Source organism: Mercenaria mercenaria, chromosome 2, assembly GCF_021730395.1.
Source record: "Mercenaria mercenaria strain notata chromosome 2, MADL_Memer_1, whole genome shotgun sequence".
NCBI classification, from domain to species: Eukaryota; Metazoa; Mollusca; class Bivalvia; order Venerida; family Veneridae; genus Mercenaria; species Mercenaria mercenaria.
Window position 1 is genome coordinate 11,510,767 of NC_069362.1, and position 24,446 is coordinate 11,535,212.

Here is a 24,446-nt window from a genome sequence, read left to right on the forward strand (position 1 = left end):
GCTGTCTAAGGTTAAGGAAGATCAGTGGATTTACCACAGTGTCCAAGCAAGCCTTAAGTAACTCTGAGAGTGGCATCTTAATAGGTCCAGGTAGAGACTAAACAAATTCCTGCTCACTGGTTCCACTGATTATAGACTGTCTACTTCAAGTCATAAATCACTAAATCTTTGCATAATGAAGAATTTCAAATAATTTTATGTGTCATTTTTATCAAGGTCTGATGTGTACATTGTTGGCATTAGGAAGGAAATTGTAGATAATAATGAGCGATATGTGATTCTGTCGGGTACAGAGATGAGAAACATTGTTGACAGAGAGAGGTTTGACAGAAAGTCTGACTTTGATCTTCTTTACATCAAGTCAGTTACGGTAAGGTCTTATTAAGTTTTAGATATTTCTAATAAGAATGCATGAGATAAATTTGAAGCACTCCTATGACCATTCCTGGATATCCTTCCAAGGAAATCATTACTGCTTCCAAGTACATATCTAGAGTTAAGACCAGGTTCTGATGGCCATCTCATCACTGGTCAGTTCTGAGAATAAGTTTTGAATCAAATAATCAGGTGGTGAAGTTTTTAAAAATGGTCACTAAATCCAGCTTTATGACCAAGGACCCAAGTCATTCATGACCATAGACCTAGGTGTCCTTAATGACCAAGGATCCAGGTGCCCTTAATAACCAAGGACACAAGTCATTCATGACCAAGGAACCAGGTGCCATTAATTATCAAGGACCCATGTTTCCTAAATAACCAAGGAAGTGTGTTTTTCAATTATGACCAAGGACATACATGTCATAATTTACCAGGGACCCAAGTTTCCTAAATAACCAAGGAAATGTGTTTTTTTCCTTTATGACCAAGGACCTATAAATTACCAAAGACCCAGCTTTCCTAAATAACCAAGGAAATGTGTTTTTCAATTATGACCAAGGACATACATGTCCTAAATTACCAGGGACCCAGGTTTCCTAAATAACCAAGGAAGTGTGTTATTCAATTATGACCAAGGACATACATGTCCTAAATTACCAGGGACCCTGGTTTCCTAAATAATCAAGGAAATGTGTTTTTAGCTCATCTGATTTTTTGAAAAAAAATGATGAGTTATTGTCATCACTTGAGCGGTTGTCGGCGTCGGTGTCTGTGTTGGCGTTGCCTGGTTAAGTTTTATGTTTAGGTCAGCTTTTCTCCTAAACTATCAAAGCTATTGCTTTGAAACTTGGAATACTTGTTCACCATCATAAGCTGACCCTGTATAGCAAGAAACATAACTCCATCTTGCTTTTTGCAAGAATTATTGCCCCTTTTGGACTTAGAAAATATCAGATTTCTTGGTTCAGTTTTATGTTTAGGTCAACTGTTCTCCTAAACTATCAAAGCTATTGCTTTGAAACGTGGAATACTTGTTCACCATCATAAGCAGACCCTGTACATCAAGAAACATAACTCCATCTTGCTTTTTGCAAGAATTATTGCCCCTTTTGGAATTAGAAAATCAGTTTTCTTGGTTAAGTTTTATGTTTAGGTCAGCTTTTATCCTAAACTATCAAAGCTATTGCTTTAAAACTTGCAACACTTGTTCACCATCATAAGCTGACCCTGTACAGCAAGAAACATAACTCCATCATGCTTTTTGCAAGATTTATGGCCCCTTTTGGACTTAGAAAATATCAGATTTCTTGGTTAAGTTTTATGTTTAGGTCAACTTTTTCTCTTAAACTATCAAAGCTATTGCTTTGAAACTTGCAACACTTGTTCACCATCATAAGCTGACCCTGTACAGCAAGCAACATAACTCCATCCTGCTTTTTATGCCCCCGAAGGGAGGCATATAGTTTTTGAACCGTCTGTCGGTCTGTCAGTCTGTCTGTCGGTCTGTCAGTCTGTCCGCAATTTTCGTGTCCGGTCCATATCTTTGTCATCGATGGATAGATTTTCAAATAACTTGGCATGAATGTGTACCACAGTAAGACGACGTGTCGCACGCAAGACCCAGGCCCGTAGCTCAAAGGTCAAGGTCACACTTAGACATTAAAGGATAATGCATTGATGGGCGTGTCCGGTCCATATCTTTGTCATCGATGGATGGATTTTCAAATAACTTGGCATGAATGTGTACCACAGTAAGACGACGTGTCGCGCGCAAGACCCAGGTCCGTAGCTCAAAGGTCAAGGTCACACTTAGACGTTAAAGGATAGTGCATTGATGGGCGTGTCCGGTCCATATCTTTGTCATCGATGGATGGATTTTCAAATAACTTGGCATGAATGTGTACCACAGTAAGACGACGTGTCGCGCGCAAGACCCAGGTCCGTAGCTCAAAGGTCAAGGTCACACTTAGACATTAAAGGTCATTTTTCATGATAGTGCATTGATGGGCGTGTCCGGTCCATATCATTGTCATTCATGCATGGATTTTAAAATAACTACGCATGAATGTGTGAAACAGTAAGACGTGTGGCGCGCAAGACCCAGCTCCGTAGGTCAAAGGTCCTAAACTCTAACATCGGCCATAACTATTCATTCAAAGTGCCATCGGGGGCATGTGTCATCTTATGGAGACAGCTCTTGTTGCAATAGTTATTGCCCCTTTTGGAATTAGAAAATCATTTTCTTGGTTGAGTATTATGTTTAAGTCAACTTTTCTCATACACTATCAAAGCTATTGCTTTAAAACCTGCAACAGTTTTTCACCATCATAAGTGGACATTGTACATCAAGAAACATAACTCTATCCTGCTTTTTGCAAGAATGATGGCCCTTTTTAGACTTAGAAAATCATGGGTAGGACAATATTTTTATAATACAAAAAAAATCAGATGAGAGTCGGCACCCACAAGGCGGTGCTCTTGTTTTCCTTTATGACCAAGGACCTATAAATTACCAAAGACCCAGCTTTCCTAAATAACCAAGGAAATGTGTTTTTCCTTTATGACTAAGGGCTTAATTATGTGTCCTAAATTATCAAGGACCCAGGTTTCCTAAATAACTGTGGAAATGTGTTTTTCCTTTATGACCAAGGACCTATGTGTCCTAAATTGCCAAGGACCTAGAGCCTCACGAATGACTTCAGAGAAGCGCAGGACTTAGTGACAAACATGTTAATCTGCTGAATTGGGTCTTTGCAATATCTGTTAATTTTATACATGTTTATTTGACTAAATATCTACATTTATGATTAGATTACATAATGATATAATCTTTAGTAACATAAAACTGAAAAAAGTGCTTATTTTATTGTTAACAATCCTTTTTTTCTTCTCTGTTTTATGTTACTCTGTAATTTATTTCTTTGTATCCCTAATACAAATGATAAATATTACACCAGAAACTGGAAGTAATTAACAGGTTTTTCTTTATTTCAAGCAAGTGGAGGTGAGATTTAGTAATAAGTATTCATTATAACCTTTTGTTAAGAATGATTAAAAACGAATTTGAATACCCTTTCCCCAACTACACCACAACCTCTCCCCTACTTTCTATTAATTTTCTTTCTTCATACTGATACTTTTGTAGTTTAGTACCATCCCTCATAATACATGGACTCCCTTGTATTCCCAACCCACCCACTGCCAATGACTTTTGTTAGCTCATCTGTCACGTAGTGACGAGGTGAGCTTTTGTGATCGCCCTTCGTCTGTCGTTTTCTGTCCACAGTTTCTTGTGAACAGGATAGAGACCACATTTTTTTGGCATAATATCTCTGTTCCTTTCGAAAACTGGCCAGATCCCATCATGGGTTCCAGAGTTATGGCTGCTTAAAGTGCCAAAATTTGCTATTTTTCGCTTGTGAATACGATACAGACCAAATTTTGCAATCAATTTTAATTAAACTTACACACAACTTGCATTAGCATAATATCTCAGTTCCTTTCAAAAACCAGCCAGATCCCTTCATGGGTTCAAGAGTTATGGCCCCTTAAAAGGCCAAAATTTGCTATTTTTGGCTTGTGAACACGGCAGAGGCCACATTTTGCAATTGATCTTAATCAAACTTGCTCACTTTTATTGGCATAATATCGTGGTTCCTTTTGAAAACTGACCAGATCCCATTATAGGTTCAAGAGTTATGGTCCCTTAAAGGGCCAAAATTTGCTATTCTTGCTTTTGCAGCCATATAGAGACTTCATTTATGGTTTGATTTAATACAAACTTGCAAAATATCTTTAACAACAATAGATCTTGGATTCAATGATGAATCCACCAGATCCAGTTATAGGTTTCAGAGTTACGGTTCCAGAAAGAGCCAATATTTGTTAGTTTTACCTTGTGAACACAATAAAAGTGACATTTTTTATTTGAGTTTAACCACACTTACACACAACTTTAGTCACAATAATATCTCGGTGCCTTTCAAAAACTGGCTAGGTTCGTTCATGGGTTCTAGAGTTACTGCCCCTGAAAGGGGCAAAATTTTCTATATATTCGCCCTTTCAGTCATATAGAGGTTTCATTTATGCTTTGATTTGATACAAACTTGAACAGAATGTTTATCTAGATAATCTCTAGGTCAAATCAAAGGAAAAGCTTGTTAACACTGTAGAGGCCACATGGTCAGAATGTTTATCTTGATGATTACAAGGCTAAGACCCTCTTGTTGTACCCCCCGACAACAAAGTTGTAAGGGGGGGTATACTGGTTTCAGGTTGTCTGTCTGTCCGTCTGTCCGTAGACACAATCTTGTGCGCACCATCTCTCCTTATCCCCTTGACAGAATTTAATGAAACTTCACACAAGTGATCAGTACCAACAGTAGTTGTGCATGGGGCACGTTAGGTTCTTTTAGAAAAAAAATTTGCAGAGTTATGGGACTTTGTTTTTTTGTTACTATACTATATATATACAGTACAATCGCGATACTACGAAGAGCCAAGGGACCGGCCGTTTTTTTCGTAATATCGCATTTTCGTTCGAGCGCAGTATAGGAAATTTCGCTATACGGCACCTTAATATTTACACATCGTAACCAGTGGTATTTCGTATCGGAGTACATGTATAACAATTTTATATGTACATCTGGGTTTTCTACAAATCTTATTCGAATCTGAACTCAGATGGTATCAAGAACTTTAAATCGTTTTTTCTTTACCTTTTTTCACTGTACATAAAATATATAAAAGGTACATTGTTGCACGAGAACAAAAATTGCAATTGCCTATTCCGATTCAGCTACCATACACTGATTTTTTTCGGAATAATAAAACGACAATTTACAGACGATGAGGACTTAGATTTTTTTTATATTCTTTATGCAGCGACTTTGTAACATAGAAATAAGAAGGAAAGCAGCCGGGACTACAACACCTTTTCGTAGTATGCCGGTATTTCGTTAAATTGCGATTCGTAGCACCGCGAATGCACTGTACATAGACACAATCTTGTGCGCACCATCTCTCCTCATCCCCTTGACACAATTTAATGAAACTTCACACAAGTGATCAGTACCAACAGTAGTTGTGCATGGAACATGTTAGGTTCTTTTAGAAAAAAAAATTCCAGAGTTATGGGACTTTGTTTTTTTGTTACTATACTATATACATAGACACAATCTTGTGCGCACCATCTCTCCTTATCCCCTTGACAGAATTTAATGAAACTTCACACAAGTGATCAGTACCAACAGTAGTTGTGCATGGGGCATGTTAAGTTCTTTTAGAAAAAAAATTTGCAGAGTTATGGGACTTTGTTTTTTTGTTACTATACTATATACATAGACACAATCTTGTGCGCGCCATCTCTCCTCATCCCCTTGACACAATTTAATAAAACTTCACACAAGTGATCAGTAACAACAGTAGTTGTGCATGGGGCATGTTAGGTTCTTTCAGAAAAATTTTTTTGCAGAGTTATGGGACTTTGTTTTTTTGTTACTATACTATATACATAGACACAATCTTGTGCGCACCATCTCTCCTCATCCTCTTGACACAATTTAATGAAACTTCACACAAGTGATCAGTAACAACAGTAGTTATGGAGAGGACTTCAATAAGCCTACTGGCTTCTAGTCCAATCCAGAATTTATGTATGTAAATAATCATTTGAAATGTACATATTGGGAAATAAAATATGTTTAAACCAACAGTAGTTGTGCATGGGGCATGTTAGGTTCTTTCAGCGACAAAAATTGCAGAGTTATGGGACTTTGTTTCTTGTTAACATACTATGTACATACAGTCTGCATATGCAATTTTGTGCGTGCCTAATCTACCAAACCCTTGCACACAATTTAATGAAACTTCACACAAGTGATCAGTACCAACCCTAGTTGTGCATGGTGCATGTTACATTCTTTTAAATAAATATTCTGCATAGTTATGGGACTTTGTTTTTTGTTACTATACTGTATACATACAGTCTATATATACATACAGTCCACATAATTATGCAATCTTGTGTGCGTCAAATTGCAATGTACTGTGTCAGTGCATGTGGGGGGGGGGGGGGGGTACATTCATCACCTTTAGTGATAGCTCTAGTTTTGTTTTACCATTGTACTAACTCTGCTCATCCTTGTACAGTTATTCCCAATTCATGCTTATGTTTTATTATCTGATTTTCAACAGTATTTATCAGGGATAATGATAATAATTAATTAATAACATTAAACAGTGTTTGCAGAGTTGAATCTTGATGATATCATACATAATGAATCTTATACTATATAATACATATTGATACTAAATCATACGTATTGAATGTTATACTGTATCGTACATAGTGAAAGTGATACTGCACACATTAGGAGTTATTTACATATAGCCATAATGCTGCTTTACACAAAAAATAGAATACCATTTCGTTGAGGATTTCATTCAACGTCATTCCATTCCAGATGCAATATTCCTTGATTTAAGAGCAGAAAGCTAAAATCCTGGACAAAATGCTATGGATAAGTCATCTTCAATTGACACGGTCTCACATGCCTAATAAAATCTCATTTATAAAAAGCAGTTGTTCTCAAAAACAAGATTGTGTCATTTTGAAAACAAAATAAAAAAAAGAAGTCCGGTAAAAGTTTATTTAGTCACTGACTTAATAAAGCAAAAATGATGATACCCCCAGATTTTGCCCGTTATTTCGCATGAAGGTAGGATAAAATGTCCATACTACATCATACATTTTGAATGTCATATTACATCATACAAATTGAATGTCATATTACATCATACATACTACATCATACATATTGAATGTCATATTACATCATACATATTGAATGTTTTACTACATACATATTGAACGTCATACTACATCATACATATTGAATGTCATATTACATCATACATATTGAATGTCATATTACATCATACATATTACATCATACATATTGAATGTCATATTACATCATACATATTGAATGTCATATTACATCATACATATTACATCATACATATTGAATGTCATATTACATCATACATATTGAATGTCATATTACATCATACATATTGAATGTTTTACTACATACATATTGAACGTCATACTACATCATACATATTGAATGTCATATTACATCATACATATTGAATGTCATATTACATCATATATATTGAATGTTTTACTACGTACATATTGAACGTCATACTACATCATACATATTGAATGTCATATTACATCATACATATTGAATGTCATACTACATCATACATATTGAATGTCATATCACATCATACATATTGAATGTCATACTACATCATACGTATTGAACGTCATACTACATCATACATATTGAATGTTTTACTACATACATATTGAACGTCATACTACATCATACATATTGAACGTCATACTACATCATACATATTGAATGTCATACTACATCATACATATTGAACGTCATACTACATCATACATATTGAATGTCATATTACATCATACATATTGAATGTCGTACTACATGATACATATTGAATGTTTTACTACATACATATTGAATGTCATACTACATCATACATATTGAATGTTATACTACATCATACATAATGAATGTCATACTACATCATACATATTGAATGTCATACTACATCATACATATTGAATGTCATACTACATTGTACAAATTGAATGTCATACTACATCGTACATATTGAATATCATACTACATTGTACATATTGAACGTCATACTTCATCATGCATATTGAACGTCATACTACATCACACATATTGAATGTCATACTACATTGTACATATTGAATGTCATACTTCATCATACATATTGAATGTTATTCTATATCATACTTATTGAATGTCTTTCTACATCATACATATTGAATGTTATACCACATACATCATACATATTGAATGTCTTCCTACATCATACATAATGAATGTTTATACTACATTGTACATATTGAATGTTTACTTCATCATACATATTGAATGTTATTCTGTATCATACATATTTATATCATACATATTAAATGTTATACTTCCAGTTCTCATCCTCGGCAATATATGACCATTTTGTGTCGATTCGCCGTAAAACCCAACTCACCCACTCACTCACTCACCAGTTCTCATCATAAACAACCGTTACACCAGATTTACCTGTTGCATCCACTGTTTTCTGTATTTTGGCAAACATTTTCAGTTTGTCACAGACTCAGTCTTTCAATGAAAATCGCCCAAACCAGTTTTAATGTGTTATTACACAAACCACTTTTAATTACGTTACTTGAACTACATTTAATTCAACAGCCTATGAATAAAGTTTAATGTGATAATATTGCTGATCTTCAAATTTTGTTGTTGTTTTTAACGCTTTCTCTATATGCATTTTCTGTTTTTGCTGCTTGAGTAAAAAGCCAAATGCCTGAATATGACATATTAACACCTGAGGAAAGGCCATACAGAAATTGTTTGATTTTCATTATTGATCTACTATCTCAGTTTGTAATTGTATGTTTTTTTTGCAGCCGGGGAGCAGTAACCAGGAGATTGAACTTGAGGACCAGGCTGTGCTTATCATACTCATCATTATCGCTGTACTTATTTTCCTTGTCATTATCTTCTGCATCATCGCATTCCTGTGTATCAGAGCTGCGTAAGTATTTGAGAATCAGTTTGTATTCTGATATTTGTAAAGTATACACTGTATATAAGAGATTTTTTGCATATGTTCAATTTCTGTTTTATAAATTTCTGACAACAGTTCAGGTTGTAGTATTGGTCTTCCCTTACCAATAACATTACTGGGGTCAAGGTTAATTTCTCTTTTACACAGTAAAGTGAAAATAAATGTCAAATTTTACAAGTTAAGGTAGAGCTGGTTCTGTTTGTATCAAAATTTTGTCTACAATGTAGACTTTGATTGAACCCTGATTTTTTGAACTTCAGAATATACTTAGAAAATTCGCCAAATACATAAGATAGGGTAATGAGCATGATTTTTTGCAAGACTGATTTGAAAATTGGTCTCAACTCAAGTTTTCCAAATGAGGGTATATGGGAAAATCACAGTTTTGATGTTTTCTTGGATAGAAATTTTTCTACTGTATAAATTTAATTGAAACTTCTCATAGACATAAATAAACATATGGTCTATTAACGTGATGAAATGAAATATATTGGTCTCGCTTTCAAGATAGTTTTTAAGCTAAAACAAATTAGTATAAACTAAGATACATGTATTTGCCCATAAAGAGATCTGCACATTGTGTCACAATTACGAGGGGCGTTTTATATGTAATGTTATTCCGTATGTAGTTCCGTAACCGCTGGTTATTTTTAGATGTGGTTTTCGGCACATTATAGAGCAATTTATTAGAAACACAATGCTGTGTAGATTATAAAAATCGGCAGCTTCAAAGTGAAAATATAATCATTTGAATGAGGTGTACTCTGGTATACTGGACCATAATTATAATTTAGGTTTGTCCTGGGCATCCAGAGTTTCAAAAAAAATAGAGTAACTTGTAAAATCACAAAATTCTATCATTTTTCTATGAGGTACAGCAATTTGTGATGAGTTTGCGTTTGTTTTAAACTATTTATTGCATTTTTAATTTTAGAACACAACTAAAAAATCTAAACTCGAGGTTGATTCCATCTGGAATGGGTGTTGAGAGCGATTAATCAAAGTTGTAAGAACTAGTTTCGCAATCAGGAAATAAGATACTAGTATCAACTTAAGATACAAGAAATTTTTTAAATGATGATTATCGCGCCTGACAAAATTGCAGAGGCTTACTGTACTCAACATCATTTTTCGAGTAAAATTATACACACTCAATTTAATACTATTATAAACTTTTTATGCCCCCGAAGGGAGGCATATAGTTTTTGAACCGTCTGTCTGTCTGTCGGTCTGTCAGTCTGTCGGTCTGTCCGCAATTTTCGTGTCCGGTCCATATCTTTGTCATCAATGGATGGATTTTCAAATAACTTGGCATGAATGTGTACCACAGTAAGACGACGTGCAGTGCGCAAGACCCAGGTCCGTAGCTCAAAGGTCAAGGTCACACTTAGACGTTAAAGGATAGTGCATTGATGGGCGTGTCCGGTCCATATCTTTGTCATTGATGGATGGATTTTCAAATAACTTGGCATGAATGTGTACCACAGTAAGACGACGTGCAGTGCGCAAGACCCAGGTCCGTAGCTCAAAGGTCAAGGTCATACTTAGATGTTAAAGGATAGTGCATTGATGGGCGTGTCCGGTCCATATCTTTGTCATCGATGAATGGATTTTCAAATAACTTGGCATGAATGTGTACCACAGTAAGACGACGTGCAGTGCGCAAGACCCAGGTCCATAGCTCAAAGGTCAAGGTCACACTTAGACGTTAAAGGATAGTGCATTGATGGGCGTGTCCGGTCCATATCTTTGTCATCGATGGATGGATTTTCAAATAACTTGGCATGAATGTGTACCACAGTAAGACGACATGCAGTGCGCAAGACCCAGGTCTGTAGCTCAAAGGTAAAGGTCACACTTAGACGTTAAAGATCATTTTACATGATAGTGCATTGATGGGCATGTCCAGTCCATATCTTTGTCATTCATGCATGGATTTTAAAATAACTATGCATGAATGTGTGACACAGTAAGATGCTGTGTCGTGCGCAAGACCCAGCTCCATAGGTCAAAGGTCCTAAACTCTAACATCGGCCATAACTATTCATTCAAAGTGCCATCGGGGGCATGTGTCATCCTATGGAGACAGCTCTTGTTTTATTTTAGTTTTCAAATGTTTTTGTAAGATAATGATTAGTTTTAACGGTTTCAACTGAAAATTGAACTATAATTCTAGTTGTTGAATAGTAGAATCAAAGAATTGCATATTACAATCTCAATATTTTGGACATAAAATTCACCAGTATACCTCGAGTACACCTCACTCAAATGATTATATTTTTACTTTGAATCTACCAATTTTTATAATTTATGTAGCATTGTGTTCCCAATAAATTGCTCTATAATGTGCCGAAAACCGCATCTAAAAACAACAAGCGATTACGGAACTACATGTACATATGAAGTAACTTTACATATTGAACACCCCTCGTATGTCATAATATGCTGATTTTAAGGCATTATTTGGAATTATTTAATGGGTCAAATGTTGTTATATCATATTATATCTTCATAGAAAGATAGTAATGTTGTTGTTTAAATAAATTCATCATTGGTCGCCATATTTTAATTCATTAAAGAATTTGCATTCCTGTATTCCGTGCTCAATGCTTTCTTCCACGTTATCTTGATAAATAACATTTGTAACACCATAATACTTATGGTTTAAATATGGAACTGCCTTAAATCAGAGACAAAATAATGAAATTTGACATTAGCCTTTAGGCTGCTGGTGATGAATATTTCTGCCTTTGCGACCAGTGCAGACCAAGATCAGCCTGCACATCTGTGCAGGCTAATCATGGTCAGCACTGTCTGCTATTCAGTCAGTAAATTTTCAGCATAATAAGTAGTATTGCCCAGATTGAATGATGGACCAGTTCATTTTAGAAATTTAGCAGGGTAAAGTTTATAAACCTGATATATGGTTCGAAGGTCAAAAACGAAGCACTAATTTCAATATTGTTGGTGTCTCGATCATTAACTGCACAGTACAGCCTTAGAAACAGTGATGGGAAGTCTGTTACATATTCTTTTGGACGAAGGCTTTTGTTCTAGAGGATAATATTAAGAAAATTTTGTTTATCCAGAAAGATCTTCCCTTGTAAAAACGTCTTTGCTTTAAAGAAATATTGCTAACAGACATTAGTATGATAATACTGAATAATACAAACTTACTAAATTCAGTAACTCTTTTGAAATTAGACTAAATTCTAAATTTTTTTTTTAAGTCTATAACAGACTTAAGTTAGTAGGTAGGTTCTTGCTTATTATATAAGTAACAAAATACTTATATAAATCAGATGTTTACATTTTTCTAGCACAAGGTAAAACAGTTATTTGATCACCCTAGATATTTATGCTTTGATTCCAGATCCTAAGTTCCTTTCATATACAACACACTTGTTTTCTAACATAAGTACCAGACTATATAAGTTCAATGTTAGTGATTTTTCACAGACTATGACTACAATGAAGACCTTACTAATAAGAATGTAAGAATAGTGGAATGTTATCAAGATGAAGTTTATTACCTCTTCTGATTTTTTGAAAATTCTAAGAGGTATATAATTTAATATTGTCATCACTTGATTATTGGCGTTGGTTAAATTTTTTGGTTAGGTCCGCCTTTTCCCAAAAACTGGAATAGCTACAGCTTTGAAACTTTGTTAATTAATAAATAATAAAATAACATCTTCATCATCATAAGGTGACTGTGTAGGCCAAGAAGTATAACACTGATATGCATTATGTCAGAATTCTGGCCCTTTTTGTATTTAGAAATTCTCAAAAACTATAAGAGCTACAGTTTTGACGCTTTGCATGCTTGTTTATGATCATTAAGTGACAATGTAGGCCAAGAACCTTAACTCTAACCCACATTTTGTCAGAATTATTTTGTGTGTTTTGCATTCTTTGTACCCTTCAGTATCTTTACTAACAAAGTGTGTGTAAGTTTTAATCAAAAATTTAATAGATGAACAAAATGTTCTTGTATATAAAATTATTTTTGTAGTGCAAGACAAGGGTTGTCTGATATATTACCAGCAATGTAAGTTTGAGTGAAAATGTATTAACCTCAAAAACAGGACCCATTAAACAGAATTTGTTTTATTTTATGTAGTTTTATTTGATTCAAAAACTTTTGACTGCATCTATTCTTAAGCCTTCGCTTATATTTACATTCACCCATTTTCCTGATTGAAGCAGTAATAAAACTTTCTACTACAAAAAATGATCTCTCCTAAAAGTAGTTGTTGTTTTTTATCACACAGATATTCACTCTGCTTAAACAGCTTATTTTTACTGCTGCAAGAACTCTTTCCTTTGTTTGCTCAAAGAATAATTTTAAAAATATTTCAGTACAGGTCACTTTATGAAATATTAATAATAAAGGCATTTAAGGAATTGAACTAAAAGAAATCATGAGCTTATCATTTTACTTGAAGAGTTAATTATCCTTGTTTGTCTTAATTTTGTGCCCTTATATCTCTGTCTCTTTAAAAAAAAGGTAAAGGTAGATTTCCCGAAAGCACCAAGCTCCCCAAACACAGCCTTAGAGCCATTCAAACCACAGTAGGCCTGCAACAAAAGGAAACTGTAGCAGAAAAATAAAGCAGATTGGTTGCTTCAAAGATCTAGTGATAATTCTGTAAGAAATCTGTAGTGCCACTGTAAGGGTTTTCCTTCACCTGTGTTTCATGTACCCTTTTGGTTAGCCTAAAGATAGAGCACATGCATGGAATACAGGAGGTTGTGGATACGCTCCCTGGTCATATCATACCAACGGGGGTTATCAATGGTACAAGTGGGATGATGTGAACTGTAATCATAAACATGATTTAACTTTAGAGAAACTTGCGAATTTCAAGAATGATCGATTTATTTTATCTTTCCTTTCTTTTCAGCAAACGACAGAAAAAAGCTATGTTATGTAAGTATTAAATCAAAATTTGGTGGAAGTACTGGTACATGTAAGCTGCTTTTAAATTCATATAGATGTATAGGTTGAATATAATCAGTAACACTATGCATGAAACTTACTATATTTTTTCATTGGAGCACTCATTGGTTAAAAGGAAAAAATTAAAATGTTATAGATGTCAGAGATGTTTAGATGGTCAGGGTTATTTTCCCTGATGCCTGATTGTTTTACCAATTCATGTTTTGATGTTTAATAATGGCGAGAGTTTTGTCCCCTGAATTGGACAATTGTTGGTATGGCTTTATATGGAGAAAGCTTAACTACCAATCCATAGGGCTTACAGAACAAGGTCAGTGATCCTGTGGAAAAATAGAATAAACGGTTTCCGCTCAATAACTTGAGATAGGAATGAAATGTGTCAATGAAATATGGTTAATAGGTAGCTTGCATGGAGAAAAATGTTGAGATTGCATATTGGGTCACAAGGGTCAAGGTTGAGGTCTCCATTACTGGTCAATATATTAAGTCAGGATTGACAATTATGGCAATGAAACTTTATATGTAGGAGTCTTGCATGGAAAGGCAGCTTGGGTATGTATATAGCTCCCTGGGGTAAAGGATAGTGGCTCTGTAACTAAATATAGAAAAAAGTTTCTACTCCAAGTTCAATAAATGACTGATTGCAGTGTAACTTGATGTGTAAGTAGATTATATGAAGGCAATTTTTTAAAATTTTATATGGGGGTCACTAAGGTCAAGGTCAAGGTCACCATACCTAAAAATAGAAAAAATGTTCCTGCCCAGTAACTTGATTCAGGAGTGAACATGTAGCAATGAAAATTGATGTGTTGCTAGCTAGAATGCAGACAAAGTTAGGGATGGCATATAGGGTCACCTTACTAAAAATAGAAAACAAGTTTTTGATCTACAACCTCAGTATGTTCCATTTCATTGTGGAACTTCCAACATCAATGCTTGTACATGTATCTGTTCTTCTAAATAGTTCAATGGATGAAGTCAGATATGTATAAAAGAAAAGGACAGAAACAGAATATGATGCTTGATGCAAAGTTTGTAAATCTGGTTCTGGTGGAATTTCCATTTTACTTGTTTGCTTAGTATTATTTTTTTTTTGATAAATTTTATAAACACAAACAAAATTGTTACGAAAAATGTTCTTATGAATGTTTTTTTTATTATTATTATTTCAGTACATAAGACGCATGCAACTCCACCACCAATGATGGTTGTAAGTTATATTTTCTGTTTTTAGCATATAATGTAATTTACATGCTTATCATTTTGATGATTAAGTAAGCTTTGCTTTTATTTCCCTAAAACACTTAATTATAGTGAAATGCTTGATTGATGAATATTTATTAGAACTCCTGTGATATGAAAAATTAATGTCCTATAACACGTTGGCATAAATATATGTACTACCAACCTAAATACACATCTCAGAGTAGTTTGTTTTCAATAATCTAAATATTGAAATAATCATGCATTATAGTATGTAAAAAAATATAATCTGTTGAGATGATTGTTTTCATGTCTTGTATTTTAGGAACAACCTGTCATTGTTGAGCCAGTTATTTACGATAACCGTGGATACATTACGGAGGAGGAGCATGTTGTAGAGGAAGAACCAAGGGTTATAGAGCACGACCCGGTGCACGTGCAATACGCTGTTGTACAGAAGCGCTCGCCATCACCTCAGTTTGTTGAACAGCGTGTGTACGAACAGCAGGTGTACCCTGAAGATGACCAGGATGCCATTGTTGTTGAGTTGAAAGATGACGAACCTCGACAACAATATGTATATGAAACAGGACCGGAATATACAATAGAAACTGAAGTTGTTACTGACGAAAGATTGTAAACATTATTGTTATAAGCATTTGTATAAGGCTTTAGAATTTCATATCCCGATTAAAAACTGAAATACCGTAGTTGTTGTAATAAAGGAGAGCTTTGATTTCTTCATCTACATGTGATTCATATCTCATATTTCTGAGAATCTTATTTTACAAGAGTTTTTATGAGAATTGTTCTCTATGAAGCAGCAGATGGAATGAATGTAACAGAGTCTGACTTTTCCTTGGGGGAATTACACTCTGACAAAATCTAAACACAAATGTGTTTTGTACCCGTGTAAAGTTCTGCTTTGGTTTACACGTACATCTTAATGATTGGTAGCTGGCAGAAACACTTTAAAACTTCAATATTTCAAGCATTTGTACACTAAAAATAGACACCATTTGATTTAAATAAGTGATAATTTGTCTCACTGTATGTATAATATAGAAGAGTTGGTGTTATGTAAACCTTATAATAGAAAGTTTACAGCAAAAGTGTTCCAGACTTTGTTTTGTACAGATTGTATATATAATATACTGCTTGTATATAGTTTATATTAGTGCTGTATTGAATTTTATATTGATTCACCAATAGATTGTTACTGTTGAAAGTAGTGTGTAAAGGAAAAGTGATATGTTTATTACCATGTACAACTATGTATATTTGTTACATAATATTTTCAGGTTCAAGATGAGAGAATACATTTATTAATCTCTGTATCTACAACATTTGTAGGTTCTAACCACACTAGTGGCATATAATTCTTTCTTGTCAGGGTGCTATCCAGCTGGTTTAATAAAAGTTGGCGGTAGTACTACACAGGGAACAATCCATGTCTGAAAAATGCCAGAATGGATGGTTGTTGACCTAAATTGTTGATGTGGCTTTGTACTGCTTGCCATAAACCAAGAGAAAGAATGTGTTGTTCAAATGTACTAGTTCTGTTTCCTGATAAATACTCATTTTGATACTGCACTTTAACACGATCCTCAATGAAAATAAAAAAAACACGCTGTAGACATTGATAGTAAATTTTGTTTCTATAAAACTGCTTCTTATACATCATCAGATAAAGAATGATCAAGTTTCAAGTTTAGACCAGGGTTTTGCAAGGTTGTTTTTGTATTTTGATGCGTGGTTCTATTTTTTACATATTTATTTGTTAGTGATAACATACCATTTTGAGTAGAGGTCTTAAGATTTTTTTATGTACAAAGGTACATGCATAATGTTTAACATCTTTTTTTTACTGTGCAAATATATATTTTTGCTAAATAAAAAAGTATGAGTAAATGTTTAGTGTTGATTCATTCATTTGTCCTTCTGGATTGCTCTGCCAGCATTCAGCAGTGATTTAAGTCTGAACATTTTCAGTTTGCTCCAAAAGTGAGATAGTATCTCACGAAGATATAGTTATACCAGTACTAAGTTCTTTTGATTACAAAAACATATACAAGCTGTAAGCTATGCATATGCATTAGACAAAAACCTGAACGCAAGAAATGCATTAGACAAAAACCTGAACGTAAGAGATGCATTAGACAAAAACCTGAACGTAAGAGATGCATTAGACAAAAACCTGAACGTAAGAGATGCATTAGACAAAAACCTGAACGCAAGAGATGCATTAGACAAAAACCTGAACGTAAGAGATGCATTAGACAAAAACCTGAACGTAAGAGATGCATTAGACAGAAAACTGAACGTAAAGAGATGCATTAGACAAAAACCTGAACGTAAGAGATGCATTAGACAAAAACCTGAACGCAAGAAATGCATTAGACAAACCTGAACGTAAGAGATGCATTAGACAAAAACCTGAACGCAAGAGATGCATTAGACAAAAACCTGAACGTCAGAGATGCATTAGACAAAAACCTGAAAGCAAGAAATGCATTAGACAAAAACCTGAACGTAAGAGATGCATTAGACAAAAGCCTGAACGAAAGAGATGCATTAGAAAAAACCTGAACGAAAGAGATGCATTAGACAAACACCTGAACGTAAGAAATGCATTAGACAAAAACCTGAACGAAAGAGATGCATTAGAAAAAACCTGAACGTAAGAGATTTAATGTCATTGAACGCTTGGAATTGAGCAGTTGATTAATCTTGAGTGTTCTCTCTAAAAGAAAATGCAAGACTGCATTTTCTGATCCTTTTGGTGTATGAAACGCCAAAAATCTTAAGGAAGAAAATTTATCAGTGTGCTAAGGATTCTGCTGAACAATTGTTGTCTTGGTGCCTACTGCAGTTGAAGACGTGAAAATCACATAAATCTAATATGGGCGTACACGAAAAGTTTATTATTATAAAGTTCATTATTGAAAATCTGTTTGACAAACTAATAATCTTGACCTTACAAACTATCTCACTGAAGTGAAGAAATAAGTGGGGACACAATTTAGGTCACACGATGACTTTTACAGCTTAGCTTTTAGCGGTAGAGGCAGATCCCAGGTGCCCCTCCAGATATTATTTCATCATGGCCGCCCGGGCACTTGGTACACAAGCCTTCCGTAATCGAACTTGATGGCTTTCACATGAATTCTACACTACAAAGTTTCCAACCCATATCGGTGAGGGGCAAGAGACCCTAACCATTCATTTAGAGGTAGGTTTTTACCACAATTAACGCGTCCTCATTCTAAGTTAATCATCATTTAGTAATCAAGTTATACCAGTAAACCATCATTAAACAAGATTATTTCGTTAACGAACAAGATTTGAACACTTTTAAAGCGAAATCACTGCTTTGTTAGTATTTGCCTGGTGGCATTTCCTTGTATTTAGTACCACTAAAATCAACCCTAGCGTCAATTACTGGCAAATACTTCTTAATAACGACAAACAACGGTCATACTTGTCAAAGAAGTATAAAATATTTTTATAGTACTTGTACTTATTAATCACGACACACAACAGTCGAATGCAATTGATTTATTACATAGAAAATCGAAATAAGTATTAACAAGTATTCTAACACGACCAGCAAATAACCTACATACATGATGTAGAGCAAAGTCTACCTCTGGTTATTCTGCAATAAACCACTCGCGTGCAATGACGTCATCCGATCCAGGTGCGTAGTACGGCCGTAAAAAGTAGTTACCATTTTTTCTAACACTGTTGATACTAGTATGTCGTGTTAGAATCGAAATAACTTCCCAAGTGTGATTTATCGTAGAATAACCAGAGTTTTTCGTTCTTATGCGAAACAATGTATCACTCAGGCCTACGGCCTTCGTGATAATTCTTACGCATAAGAACTCTAAACACGGGTTATTCTACGATAAACCACGTCTGGGAACTTATTACTTCTTAAATAATACAATTGGCTAAATATTTGACAGAATTCTTAAGGTACTGACAGTTCTTTAGATACTGAAACATACGAAGAATATTCAATTTTTTCCCCCGCCATTTTCACCGAACATGATTTTCATTCATATCGCTCTAACTCCCCCTCTGTCTTTACCATTCTGTATCAAAACACAATGACATTATTGTATGGTTACAATATAGTTAAACATCTATGGCAAGTTGTTTGAACATCCTTCCAATGGTAAGGCACAAGCTCCCTGCTTGACCTCGACCTTGAACAAGTTGCGTCCTGATAATCGTCCCAGTTGGAAATGTCAAGGAGGTAAAACTATCCGAAATATGTCTTATTTGACATTCGATTTTCACCATGCGACCTTGACCTTGTACCGAATGTTGTTTTATTATGTTTTAAGGGTTCGATGGATATTTGATGTCTTGAAACTTGAACATCATCAAATCATAGAAAGAAAAAGTTGTATGACACGAAAATTGAACAGCTTGTAAAATAGGTATATTATTCTAAAAATCGATTGTCAATTTATTGATAAATGCTTGAATTCCCGAATAGGGTCCAAATTAAGGGGCCACACTTCTGGACAGTGCATCGCCTTTACAATCTCACCATTGTCAAAGAAATGTTGCTCATCTTCGTTTTTAAGCATTTGCAGCACTGTACGAGTGCTGAAATTTCGAAGACAATGTTAAACATCGTTTTCAGGAAGTATGAAAATTGTTTATTTTCATTTCTTTACAAATGTAAAATTACAGAATATTGTGGTGTTGCTCCTCTCAAAAGTGAAGGTCAAACATTTGTAGATCCGATAGCAAAAGCCATATACTCAATCGGCAATTTGAGTCCGTTTTCTCTCGGCCTCAGCCCCTTAGCCTCGCCCAGTCATGCAAACAGCTGCTGCTGACTCCTGCAAAACAGCCAGTCATGCCCAAGGTCAACATATCCCAGGACGGGGTGGAAAAGCTCAAAACCTAGATCCAAGTAAAGCCTTTGGCCCAGATGAACTGTCACCTAGGTTATTAAAAGAATATTGTACATAGAAATAGCCCCTGTCCTTATCTACATGTTCCAAATCTCCTCAATACTGGTATTGTCCCCAATGACTGGAAGCATGCAGTCATTGCCCCTGCATATAAAAAAGGTCCAAAGTGTAAACCCTCTAATTATCGCCCCATATCCCTCACATGTATCGCCTCAAAGTTAATGGAACATATCCTGGTCTCCAACATCATGTCATTCTATGATCAGTTTAACATCCTTAACCCCTACCAACATGGTTTCAGGTCAAAGCACAGCTGTGAAACCCAGCTAATACGTTTCTCCCAAGAAGTCAGTGACAACTTAGAACTACGTTAACAAACAGATATCATAGTCATGGGTCGCACCCAGCAGATTGTTGTCGAAGGTCACAATTCAGACAATCTCCCCGTCCGCTGTGGTGTCTATCAAGGCTCGGTCCTCGGACCTTGCCTTTTCCTTTCCTACATAAATGATCTGCCTTAAAGTGTCAAGGGCAAAATGAGGCTGTACGCAGATGATACGATAGTCTATGTTGCGGTCAAATCCAACAGTGATGCCCAAGCTCTACAGGAATACCTTTTTAAGCCTCGAAACCTGGCAGTCGGATTGATCCATGGAATTTAATCCAGACAATACTGCTAAATTGCTATATTTTCACTCTTTTGCTCTACACGGTTCAAATACCATCAGGAAACGGGTTTTGTTTTGACTACCGATTTAAATATGGAGCAGGGAAAGAACCTACTTCCAGCCTAGCCTACAACAGAGATCTACGTCCTCAGTCTGGTCGATCATTGAACCAGTACCAATATAAGAAATCATAGCTTTGAGTAGTAGTTGGCATCGAAACCGTGTCAGCGCCACACACTGATGCTCTTTCTTATGGACTACTTTTTCCCCATATAGTGCCAAAAGTTTATTTTGTTTATCATGTTTTCAGGAATTGCAACTAGGCATTAAATCTTAATATAATTTTTAAATTATATCTTTTTTGCAAGGTAATGGGTGTTCAAAGACGAAGGCATCCTTATATAATTAAAACGTCGAATATACTGAATATGTTTTTTTTTTAAATATACGGATATTGCGATTTTGTTTAACAGCATCGCAAATTTCCTTTCTACTGCTAAATACTAACTTGAATGTTTTTAAGAACAATACCCGTAAATACTTAATTAAACCTGCTACAGTAGACCATATCCAAATATCAACCATTGGGGAAGTTCGAGTTTATATCAATGAAATAAAAAGAAAGAGAATAACTTTGGAACGTTTGAACAGTCCTTTTCACATGAGCAAATTTCAAACTGTTTCCTACGTAACGTATATTATAGAAATTACATGAACATAACTTCTCAAGTGCCAACAATTTCTAAGCTGTCCTATCTTATATTTTAAAACAGTAAACTGAATATAATAATGTAAATCTTAATAATATCTTATGGTTAAGTATTAAGTTTCGTACTTTTACGTAAGTAACATTAAATTAACATTTCTGCAGAACAAAAGTTAAAAGAATTGTAAAATTAAATGACTTATGAATTATTATAATTTGATGGTAGTGATTTTGGTTTAATGATGTACCAAATTAAGCCGGAGCGGAAATGAACGCGTATGGAAGTAATATTCATTTAATTTAGATCTTTACACGTTTTATGTTAGAAAAAAGGGAGTCAGTCAGTGGCGTAGTGGTTAGCAGGTTGGACTATAATGTCAGCGGTCCGGGTTCGATTCCCGGTCGCGGCTGATATCCCGACTAGTGTTCAGTGCTGGGTGATTTACATAAACAAAGGATAATAGTATCTTTTACTGTTCTGATCAGATTACTTTCAATTTCAGATGTACCTAATAAAGATGAATTAACCAATGTATTTGCACTTATTGCTAACATGGGAATATCTACAGCGTGGGGATCTGTTCAAACTATGACTTATACGTTGTTTCTTCTGCCATATTGTCTAGTGGCTAATGATCTGTTACAACTGTGAAGTATGCTCCTCGAAGATAAATATTGAAGTGTTCACACGCCCAGACAATACCTAGAGCTTCTCTTTCTGTTTGACTGTACCGACTCTCTGTGGGAGATAGGGCACGACTCGCGTATGCGACAACTTTCTTTTCCTGCATTAGGATGCCCGAAAGACCAACGGGACTTGCGTCCGTAATGAGTTCTATGTCTTTATGCGCGTCAAAATAACACATGACTGTGTCACTAGAAAGTCCTTTTTTTAGCACTTTGAACGCGTGTTCCTGTTCTTTTCCCCATTCCCACACTGAATCTTTCTTTGTTAAATGTCTTAGTGGTTCTGTAATAGTTGCATAATCCTTTATAAACCTTGAGCAGTAGCTTGTCATACCTAGAAAACTTCTAAGTTCGGGTACTGTCTTAGATGGTTCCATTTCATGTATAGCTTTCACCTTCTCTGGATCTGGGGAAGTTCCTCCTTCTCCGCTAAATACCACACCATAGAATGTTATGGAGCTCTTGTTGATTCACATTTTTGTCTATTCAAGGTAAGACCGTTGTCATGAAGACTTTTAAATACTCCATCAAGCGCTTTGTCATGCTCTTCTTGTGTTTTGCCATATACGATTATGTCGTCAGAAATATTTTTTGCACCAGCAATGTCTTGAATGACCTGTCTTATTGTTTCCTGAAATATTTCACTTGCCGACGATATGCCGAAGTTTAGCCTTTTGTACCTATATATCCCTTTATGCGTATTGAAGGTAGTTATATATCTGGATTCTGGATGTAAGATTAGCTGGTGATATCCAGACCGGAGATCGAGTTTACTGAAGATTTTCGATCCATTTAAATCATTCAGAATTTCATCAATTGTTGGCATAAGATGTCTTTCTCTTTCGATTGCCTTGTTGGCCTCCCTCATATCCACACATAACCGTATTTCGTCTGGGTTCTTCTTGGGTGGGGTAACAATTGGCGATATCCAGGGCGTTGGTTCATTGATAACTTTTTCAATCATGTCTTGGTCTATTAGCTTGTCAAGTTCCTTTTCTACCTTACTTCTGAGATGAAAAGGGGTCCTGCTATTTCTTTGTGCTACTGGTTTTATTTCTTTGTTGATGTGTAATTTTACTGTTCTATCTTTTAATTTGCCTATGCCTTGATAAATTCCGGAATATTTTTCACCCAGATTGTCTTCATGTTTGTCCAGTCTGTGGATAATCTCTATAACTTTCAGCTCAATGGAAGTGTCATATCCGATTAACGTTCCATGATCTTCTTTCACTACATAGAATTTTGCTGATGTAATATTATATTGTTTTTCACCGCAGTTATTTGACATGCCCCGAGCAACTGTAATGGCATACATCCTCCATAAGGGAGAAGTTTCGGCATATTTTTGGTTGATAGCCTTGGACTTCCTAACTTTCTATAAGCACTTTCATCGAGTATGTTAACTGTTGCACCAGTGTCTATTAACACTTTTATGTCCCTATCATTAAGCTTAATGTTGCACTTTGGGGATCTTTCATCCTTTCTTCTTATTTGATATGCGTATTCTTCATCGGAACTGTCATATTCAGATTTCAAAGCTTGGGACTGTGCTTCTGTATAAACGCCTCCTGGTGCTTGAGATTGTTCTATTGTGTTAATATGTTCTTTCCGTTTTCGACACATTTTCATAAAATGGTTTGGTATCTGACAAAAGTGGCAGGTCTGTCCTCTAGCTGGACACTGGGTTTTGTGCGGGAAGTTACCCCCACAATTTCTACATTTCACTGTTCTATCTGTCTGCGCAACCGAACGTTGTGGGTACTGGCCTCGACCTCTAGGCCTTCCTCCACGAAACGCGCCTCGTGTTCTATTTGAGTCATCAGGTGTACTGATTCTGTTTCTTTTACTTGATCTTTTTCCATCAAATTTGCCTGCTCATCAGAAAGCTCTAGCGTTCTACCTAATGTAAGGATGTCTGATAATGTTTTGTCTGGTTCTCTCAAAGCCCTACGCCTAAATCTGTTGGACTTACAGTTTTCTTTCAGTTTCAGTTTCTTTCTGCTTGTATGAGCGGAATTTAATGATTTCCATTTGCGTGTTAACTTTAGGGCAGAAGTAAGTTGTCAAGACCCGTTTTGTGTTGTCATAGTCGGCTGCTGTGTCACCCTTCTGGGCATCATATATATCGTATACTCTTTCTCCCGCATAATGTAGCAGCAAGGCTCGTTTTCTGTCCGCATTTGTAATATTCATCCCTA

The 24,446-nt window shown here is 35.4% G+C and overlaps 1 protein-coding gene across 1 annotated transcript in view; it reads left to right on the plus strand.

Moving 5' to 3' along the window:
• Positions 1-17,161, plus strand: part of LOC123561964 (cadherin EGF LAG seven-pass G-type receptor 2-like) — a 73,604-nt gene extending 56,443 nt beyond the window's left edge. The window contains exons 18-22 of the mRNA XM_053524421.1: positions 217-370; positions 8,924-9,051; positions 13,992-14,017; positions 15,220-15,257; positions 15,576-17,161. Of these exons, the coding sequence (XP_053380396.1) occupies positions 217-370; positions 8,924-9,051; positions 13,992-14,017; positions 15,220-15,257; positions 15,576-15,890 (661 nt within the window). The 3' untranslated portion in view covers positions 15,891-17,161. The remainder of the gene's footprint in view (positions 1-216; positions 371-8,923; positions 9,052-13,991; positions 14,018-15,219; positions 15,258-15,575) is intronic.
• Positions 17,162-24,446: the final 7,285 nt, after the last annotated feature.